At 40.8% G+C, this 9,733-nt stretch overlaps 1 protein-coding gene across 1 annotated transcript; it reads right to left on the bottom strand.

The window, feature by feature from the left end:
- Nucleotides 1-3,097: 3,097 nt before the first annotated feature.
- Nucleotides 3,098-9,031, bottom strand: LOC308406688 (matrix remodeling-associated protein 8-like). Its single transcript, XM_080897854.1, has 4 exons — nucleotides 8,653-9,031; nucleotides 7,350-7,697; nucleotides 3,635-3,997; nucleotides 3,098-3,396 (listed from the first exon to the last, which is right to left on the bottom strand). Exons 1-4 carry the CDS (start codon nucleotides 8,708-8,710, stop codon nucleotides 3,251-3,253), a joined length of 915 nt encoding a protein of 304 aa, XP_080753980.1. The 5' UTR covers nucleotides 8,711-9,031; the 3' UTR covers nucleotides 3,098-3,250.
- Between the last annotated feature and the right edge of the window lie 702 nt (nucleotides 9,032-9,733).

The following is a 9,733-nucleotide window of genomic DNA, read 5'->3' as shown; positions in this document are numbered from 1 at the left end:
GGTGGTTATCAGCTCCACATGTCAGACTGGTCTAATACAAAGGAAGAGAAAACTATTTTAGAAGGATATGATGTGAAGAGATTAAACACACAACTTCTGGAGAGAAATCAGGGTTTGTGTGTGAGATAGAAACCATGTGATGTAAATATAGTATGAAAAAATGTTCTTTAAATATAAATTGGTGTGAATATATGACTTTTTTTTTCGCATTTTGAAATCTGAGGCAATGTTGAACATGAAAATTTCATTTACTATTAAATATATAACCCTTTAGCTGGCCTTTCTTACTATAAAAGTGAATCAGGATCTGTTGAGTTAGATACTTCAAATATACTGTATATAAATATAAATATAAATTCAAATATACAAAGATACTTCCTACTGGCTGGTTAAATCATGAAAAAAAAACCCCATTCAAGCAGTGCTGCAAAATGGCATATTTGAGCATGCACTAATTATAAAAACTTTATCGTGCAAAAGAGAAATAGTGAAAATTTCTGTATAATATGTAATTTTACAGTATTTCAAAATAAATCACATGGAATACTTTTTAACACAAAAATCTTAGTTACGAAATGAAGAAAATGCTTTTCTTATTCAATTTTTGTGCAAATGTAACCTTAATAGAACAACTTTGGTGCTTCAATTGTACTTTAATCATTATTGAGGAAACACATTTGGCAAACATATGCATTTTCTTTCTTTTTTTTTTCATTTTCGAGGACTCTGAAAATTTAGGTTAAGTTTAAAATATGCTAAGATGCATGAAAAACACAACAACCCAATGTTGTCAATGTAAAAATTTTTCTAACATTAAAAAAACAAAAAAACAAACAGCAAAACAATTAAGAGTTATGAAAAAAGGATTAGTAGCTTATTTCATGTAAGTCTTGTCTTGTCCAATACAAGACACTGCCCCTCACCTCCAAATCCAACCTAATCCTAATACCACATCTTCTACAGGTAAGGAGGAATCAGGCAGTCTGCAAACTGACTGCTAGACTGAATGCTGAAAAAAATTCCAATATACATATGCTTTTAATGCCTTTTAAAAATGGTATTTTTACAATTTTACAAATTGTGGACCATAAAATTTAAATAATGAGCAGAAGGTCTATGAAAATTTATGATGAAATTAGTCAGAAAAGAGGTGGAAATACAAGGAATCCTTTTGTAAGTTAGCAGAGGTAAACAAACAAACAAACAAAACAGTATATAAAATCAAAACAGATAAAATCAGAACAGTAGATAAAATCAGTAGTTAAATGTAAGTTTTGAAATTTAAGCTTAAAAGTGTGGATTTGGTGCTTTATTCAAATGCAGCTGAGAACAGGTGAGTCTTCAACCTGGATTTAAATAAACTGAGTGTTTCAGCTGATCTGAGGCTTTCTGGGAGTTTGTTCCAGATATAAGGAGCATAAAAGCTGAATGCAGCTTCTCCGTGTCTGGTTCTGACTCTGGGAACTGATAAAAGACCGGATCCAGATGACCTGAAGGATCTGGAAGGTTCATACTGGGTCAGGAGGTCACTGATGTATTTTGGTCCTAAACCATTCAGAGCTTTATAGACCAGCATCAGAACTGGTCTATCAGTGCAACAACTCTGTCATTCAGACTCGAAAGATCTGATTACAGCTACAATAAATATTTATACATATAGTAATTGCAGAAATCCTGAAATTCAGGAAATTCACTGTCTTATACAGTGTATAAGACAGTGTTATTTTTATTCTTTCACCTGCAGTGTTAAACTCCTCCTGCTCACGTGACTCTGTGGATATCCCCTCTGTAATAAACAGAGCCGGTGCACGTTTTTCTCATGTTTACCTCCTGACATCTAAACTTTCTCTAATCAGTGTGTTTGTGTTCAGATCTTCCACCAGAGCCAGCGGTCATCTACTCCGCACTGAAGTTGACCCACACGCCTTCAACGCAGTGTAACCAGTCTGTGTAGTGACGTCCAGCTGGCTGCTACATCCCTGCACTCCTCTCAATATTATACATTATTTATTTAATCATATACTGTGTGTTTACAGTTGTACAGCTGTACTGAACCAGTTTGACTGTAGAGGTCAGGATGAAGTGCAAAGTATTTTTTCTAAAATAAAGTGCCTTAAATATAAATCACACCTAGGTTGCTCTTAGTGCAACCTAGGTCTCGGCTGAAGACCAGAGGAGACCGCGCCTTTGCCCTTGCCGCACCCAGGTTATGGAATACTCTTCCTCTTCATATTTGCGCATCAGATTCCATTCAGTCTTTTAAATCACGTCTAAAAACGTATTTGTTTAACCTGGCATTCAAGGCTAATTAGGGTAATTTACATCTGGCTTTGCATTTAGATTATGTAATTATTTTATATTTTATTTATATCTGTAACTTATATTTTATATTGTGATTTTTATCTGTATCATGATTTTACTGGAAAGCACTTTGGTGTACTTCGGTCTTTAAAATGTGCTATATAAATAAATTTTGATTGATTGATTGAATAAATATAATACAGTCACTGAATACACCTGTGAAACATTTGAGATTCAAAAACTGTTTTCTTACCTAAAGCAGAGTCAACAGACTTCAGCCTGCATGTTTGTGCCTGAAGAGCTCATCTTTGAAAACAGCTGCAGTGTCAGATATTAACAGTGGATTTTGGGTGTTATTGTTATTACCATGCTATTACTGTTATTGTTAATGTTGTTATTATTGCTACTATCCATCCATCCATTCGCTGCCGCTTATCCTTTTCAGGGATATTATTGCTACTATTTTTGTTATAAATGTTGTTAGTGTTGTTAATTTTATTACTTTGGTAATTTATTGTTACTGTTACCTACTATAATCAACTTGCAATTGTTCACCGGGGTTTTCCTTTAGGTAATACTACCTGGTATCAGATACTAAAATAATACCTGCTCAGGGTTCGTGTGACATTGTCAGACTGCATATCTCATATTTGCTGGTCAACAGCGTGACTCAATGAGTCATGAGAGTGTCTTTCACAAAAATCAATTTTGAAACCTGGTAAAGGGGAAAATGGCGACAAAAACCAGCACCGAAGCCCCCAAGTCTGATGAAATGCCACAGACCATTCTCAGTTTAGTTTCAGTTTTATTTGTCATATGCAAGCACAGGGTCTACATTGCAATTAAATATATTTGATGAAAGGAAGACAGTCACTCAGCAGTACAGTACAGTAAAAAAACTAAATATGTATAAAATATAGTGGAAAAATACAGTAAAAATGTTAACAGACTAAATATCGTCTGTAAGGGTTTTAGGAGGAGGTTTTAGTTTTATAAAGATCGCAAAAGAAGCAATCACAGCAAAAAGTGACAAAGCAGCTACCAGTCCAGGATGTCCTCTACTGACTCCATCCTCTGTGTGTCCTCCTGTCTGACCTGCAGGTGAGAAACAGGTGTGAGGTGTCAGCTGTCAGGTAGGTGATGAGTGAAGAACAGAACAGAATCCATTTCCTCTTCAAACTGCTGTCAGACATTATCTACTGCACTCTGATCACATCACTCAGACCAGCTGCTTTCTACAAAGTCTCATCAACAACATCTTTAGAAACAAACATCAACAACCAGGAAGCAGCTTCAGCTCTGATCACACACACACTCAACTCTACTCACTCACCTGGAGGATCAACAACACTCAGGCTGATGATGCTGATGGGGTCAGTCTCCAGATGAGCTCTCTTCCTGCGGTTTGTTCTTCTCCTGAAGACACGACACTCGTATGTTCCTCTATCAGCAGTCGTGACATCGTTCAGAATCAAAGACACGTCTCCATCCTTCATCTCTCTGTCCTGCAGGTCCACCCGGTTCTTAAAAGATGGATGCTGCTCTTCTGGATCAGGCTCCTCATCCCGATACAAAAGAACATAATCTTTTCCAAGGTCAGCTCTGCTCCACTCTACAACTGCCTTGGAATTGCTGTCGATGTTTGGAGCTCGACATGGCAGAATGACGTTCTGTCCAGCTGTGATGTTTATCTGAACTGAAAGAGGAAATAGAGCAGTCAAAAACAAAGTGCAATCATTCATTTCTGCAGCATTGATCACCATGAAGAGCTACAAATACAGATTTCTCCCCCTGAACACTTTCCTCTTACTCCCACTAGAGATGCAAACCAAGGAGCTCAGGAAGAAAAACAAGGCGACAGGAGTGATGGGATGGCCAGCTGAGGCTTTTTGTACTTATGCCAGAATTATAATAAAGTTTCACATAAATCTCAAATCCACCTCCACAGTGACAAATACTTTTGTCATAGCCACATGTTGATAACGCCACTCTGTGAAACAACGAGGCGCAAAATTGTTGGACGATTCTAAACAAGGTTATTTTCTTATATACTCAACTATCAAAAATTAGGATCAACACATGTTTTAGAGAAATCCCTGTACAATCTGCACCAACTCTGTTTGCCAGATGTCACTTTGTCTACTCACTAGAGAAGATCGTGCACCATCATACAGGAACGACTTCCTGTGGACACAACAGGATGTTTGCTGAGATCTAAAAACAGCAACTGCAGTGAAAACAATCCAGAGTTTAATGACCATTAATGTGAGATCAGCTGAACTGAAATCACTGATACTTACAGATATATACCATTTTCATAAATATCTCTATTTTTAAAAAAAAAAAAAAAAAAAAAAAAAATAATATATATATATATATATATATATATATAAACACCCAGCACGCCCCTGCGGGCGGTTTATCCTTCAAGCTCGGGTCCTCTACCAGAGGCCTGGGAGCTTGAGGGTCCTGCGCAGTATCTTAGCTGTTCCCAGGACTGCGCTCTTCTGGACAGAGATCTCCGATGTTGTTCCCGGGATCTGCTGGAGCCACTCGCCTATCTTGGGAGTCACCGCACCTAGTGCTCCGATTACCACGGGGACCACCGTTACCTTCACCCTCCACATCCTCTCGAGCTCTTCTCTGAGCCCTTGGTATTTCTCCAGCTTCTCCAGTTCCTTCTTCCTGATATTGCTGTCATTCGGAACCGCTACATCGATCACTACGGCCATCTTCTTCTGTTTGTCTACCACCACTATGTCCGGTTGGTTAGCCACCACCATTTTGTCCGTCTGTATCTGGAAGTCCCACAGGATCTTAGCTCGGTCATTCTCCACCACCCTTGGGGGCATCTCCCATTTTGACCTCGGGACTTCCAGGTTATACTCGGCACAGATGTTCCTGTACACTATGCCGGCCACTTGGTTATGGCGTTCCATGTATGCCTTGCCTGCTAGCATCTTGCACCCTGCTGTTATGTGCTGGATTGTCGATGGGGCATCTTTACACAGCCTGCACCTGGGGTCTTGCCTGGTGTGATAGACCCCAGCCTCTATGGATCTTGTACTCAGAGCTTGTTCTTGTGCTGCCATGATTAGTGCCTCTGTGCTGTCTTTCAGTCCAGCTTTGTCCAGCCACTGGTAGGATTTCTGGATATCAGCCACCTCCTCTATCTGCCGGTGGTACATACCGTGCAGGGGCCTGTCCTTCCATGCTGGTTCCTCATCTCCCTCCTCTTTCTTGGGTTTCTGCTGCCTGAGGTATTCACTGAGCACTCGGTCAGTTGGGGCCATCTCATTGTGGATGTTGGGTATCGAAGAATCCATAGGTCCCTCATCCTAAGTAGTCCCTCATCCTAAGTAGCCCCTTCCGCCGGGGTTACTTGCGTAGTAGCATTCCAACAACACCCTGTTCTCGTCTCTTGCCCACCGATGCCTTCTTGTTCTAGTAGCCCACTTTTCAACTTTCCTCAACCTTGTTAATCCGGGCGACGTCCGAGCCGGCATGCCTTCATATTTATCTGTCTCGCTCATGTCTGCGGTAGGCTTACTTAGCATAGGAGGTCTAGCCTTAGGACCTTTACTGGATACAGACGCCCCAGGCAGGAATCGAACTTGCGATCCTCTGTTTCAAAGGCGTGTAGTCTAACCACTACGCTATCCAGGTGCTCATGTGAGACGGACAGTAGCTAACGTTAGCCTCTGCAGTACGTTTATTCGACTTATATATATCTCTATCTATCTATCTCTATATCTATATAGATATAGATACATACATATTAACATTCTATTATTCATGCCATGATTTATCTTAGTCTAATGGAGGAAGAGGTAGCAGGAAGGTTGCTGATTGGCTGTAGTTGATCCAAAGGCAACAGAAATGTTGAGAATATTTCTTTTTTTGTTTTTTTAACTTTAAAACATCGTTAACAGTCAGCAGAGGTCGCAGCTGCTGGCATTGAGCTGGTTGTCAGAAAAGTAATGAAACTATCTGCAAGGATTTGGTTAATAAGTACTGACTAGCATCACTGTGGTCAAGATTCACATCAGCTTTAGCTGCTAACAGAAGCAGAAAAAAGCCCACCATTCAGCTGGGTCAGATCACACTGACTGCACACAGCACTTACTTTCTTTCCCAAACTGCGATATGCTTATTAAGTAATGACCCTTTCAAAACAAAAGCTGCAATAGTTCTTCACATTAAAAGTGTAACACAAACAGCGGAACTAAGAAATAATACAATAACGTCACAGAAACAAGTGGAGCCTATCCAAAGAGGGCAGAGCAGGTCACAGTGTCACTGCCTGAAAAATGAAGCCTAAGTTTCTCCTGACTGGTTCTTGGTCCCTTGTGCCAGCACATGGACTTGTGAAATGCACTCAGCTGCTTTCACCGTGCAAAAACTGATAAGCAATAAGAGCTCAGAGCAGTGTAGCTGCTTGACTGAGTATTTTGAGCTCTCTCTCTTGGCCAATAATAACTGCTGCATGCTTTGCCTTTGTTTGAGCTCAGTGAGGCAGACGCACAACTACAGCTGTTTGTCAGCATGAAAATAAACATGCAAAGACAACTCACAAACCATAGCATGCAAAAAAAAAAAAAAACGACCAATAAAAATAACTGCGAGGAAGTCCGTATCGAACATGTCAACACCCACCAAAACAGGAAGCGTCTCATTTGATCAAAATATTAACACATCAGATAGAAAACAAGCAGAGTGCCTCTGTACAAACATGTAATGAAGATTTTATGAGCCAAACTAAAGTCTGAGCTAATGTCTTATTTAATTAATCATATTTATTTTCTGTATAAAGATGCCTCAAACCAAAGGGAAAACATTTAAAATCTTCTGCAGTGTTTTTAAGTTTCCAGTTACACAAAAACAAAACTCTCCTTCACCAAACAAGGATTGATAAAACTGCCTCCAGAGACTCATCTGAGCTGGAATGAAATGGCACACTTCAGATATCCATAGCACTCTTTCATAAACACTCGTGCTGTAAACATGGTGCAGAGCTTCAGCAGTAAGCTGAGCCTCTGCAGACTCACCAGACTCTGTGACTGTGAGGTTGATGGAGTGCTGGAACTCTTTGACGACTCTCTCGCCATTTCTGATGCTGCTGGTTGTAATCTGACAATCGTATGTTCCTGTATCGCTGATGCTGACGTTTCTCAGAATCACAGTAACATCTCCGTCTTTCATGGATGAGTCTCTCAGCTGCACTCGGCCTTTAAAGGACTCATGCTGGTAGTTCTCGTACGAGCGCTGGTCTTGGAAGAAGAACACATAACCCTGTGAGCTGAACTCAGGCCTGCTCCACTCCAGCAGGGTGATGTGTGCATCTCTGGGACCCCAACACTGAAGAGTGGCAGCTTGTCCAGGCCTCACACAAACCTCTGTATGAATGAAAAACAAAGAGGAGAAAAAACCCAAACATTAATAGCATGTTATACTGCACGTGTTGGAAATCTGTGGACAGCGAGGAAGTACTGAGCAGAGGAAGTCTAAAACACATCAGTGGATTACTCAAAGTAATAGATACCTGCAGCTCTCCGACATGATACTCATGTCTCTATAAACGAACGTGCATTTTACTCTGAACTGTTCTTCAGTTATGAGTGTTGCAACAAACCCCAGCAGTGAATCTGCACTGACAAACCTCAAGACCAGAGAGGAATCCTCTTCACGACCTGCTGCAAGTGTGTTTGTCAGTAATTAAACTCTGACGTTAAACAGAGGCTTTTACTGCAAAGCAGGAGAAATGTACATGTAAATGTACACCGTGTTGTTAATAATGAGTTCCTTCCTTTAATGTTGCAGCTGGAGAAAATGTACTCACTTGCATACTGCTTGGTAGCTTAAAGTATAATGACATACATTAGATTTATTTTTTAAAACCTGCACAATTGTAAATGGACATTTTAAAATAAACGATATCGAGAACAAATGACATCTAATATAGAGTGGAGTAGTTTGGAAAACGAAAATATAGAAACACTTTAGTAAATTTGCAATACTGTCACTGTGTTCATCAAGATTTGCAGTGTCACACACCACTAGTTTGTGTTTTTGGCTTAGATGTTGTTTAAGAAATCCTGACACAGCCAAACAGGACCGCCACTGCCTGGCACCATGTTAGTATCACATCCATTCTTTTTGTTGCCACATTCTTTCTGAACTCGCTCACATTTTCTTCCATCTACGGTATCAGACGAGCTGCAGCAGCTGTTTGCATTCCCGGAAGCGTGAAAATGCTGCAGTGTGTAGTTTCACTGTTTACATCCTTGATGGATGAGTCATTTCTTTTGGCAGCCTGTCAGTTCATGTTACCTCAAAACACAAGACACTCACCTTTCAACGCAGAAGCCACCAACATCGGGAGGGAGAAGAAAACTACAACCGACGACATTTCTGCAGGTCGCCCAACGGTCGGCCTGCTGTTTGGTAGTGGTGGGCGGATCGATCCAAATATAGATGGCACATACAACCCCAGTACTGGTAGCGAATCTATACTAATGTGACAGGATCAGTGGTTTACTTTGCTCTGTAAACTCTGTAAGGATATGCGTCTCTGCAGGGACTTCCTCCAGTTGTTGTTTTCCTAATGTCACGTGACTCAGTGAGGACGGGCGAGAGGAGGAAGGAAATCCCTCACAAAGACCCCCCCAGCAAAAAAGTACAGAATAACCGGGCAGCTTATGTAGTTTTTATTTTCCTTCTTTACCTCACTCTGTGACTAAATTTAATATAGTCTGTGACTACAACACAAGCATATAGGCCAATTTTGGTAGCGTCTGTTTCAACATCTGCCTGTCCCCACCCTCTTTGTCAGGGTGGGGACAGGCGGAGGATTTAAAGATCGAAGTTCAAAATAATTTAAAATCAGGACACAGACCCTGGTGCGAGTAATCCTCGCTGGCTTTTAAAATGACCGCAGCAGTTATAAGCAGCGATCCTGCTGAACCCTTATCAGTGAGGATTAAATGAGCTGCAGGACCTCTGAGTTAGACTGACTCAGTGTGAGCTTGGTGATCCTAACATACTGGACGCTGAGTGTAAATCTGCTATACTTCAGGTGATGCTGTTTGTTTGTGTAGCAGTACTCTGATCATAACGCTCTCACATGCTTATCATTTGCTGCTCGTTGCTCTTCTACAGTGACCACAGTGACAGTTGCACATTACAGCTCCGAGACTTAAAACTGCATGCACTGTTTGTTCGTTTATTGCTCCACCAAGTGAATACACGTAGAGCCCTGCACACAGTGTAACTTCAGTACTTCCTTTTTTCTCAACTGTGGGCAGGCTGCGCGTACAAATATATAAAAGAAACAGCGAAGCTCAACTGACTTGAAACCAAAGCTGGTCACTGACGCCCTCTGCTGCTGCTGATCGGTTCTTAAAGCCAGGGGTGCAGTTTTTACCCAACGGAT

The sequence above is a fragment of the Rhamphochromis sp. 'chilingali' genome (assembly GCF_963969265.1).
Source record: "Rhamphochromis sp. 'chilingali' genome assembly, chromosome: 1".
NCBI classification, from domain to species: Eukaryota; Metazoa; Chordata; class Actinopteri; order Cichliformes; family Cichlidae; genus Rhamphochromis; species Rhamphochromis sp. 'chilingali'.
This window is presented reverse-complemented; position numbering and strand designations above follow the sequence as displayed.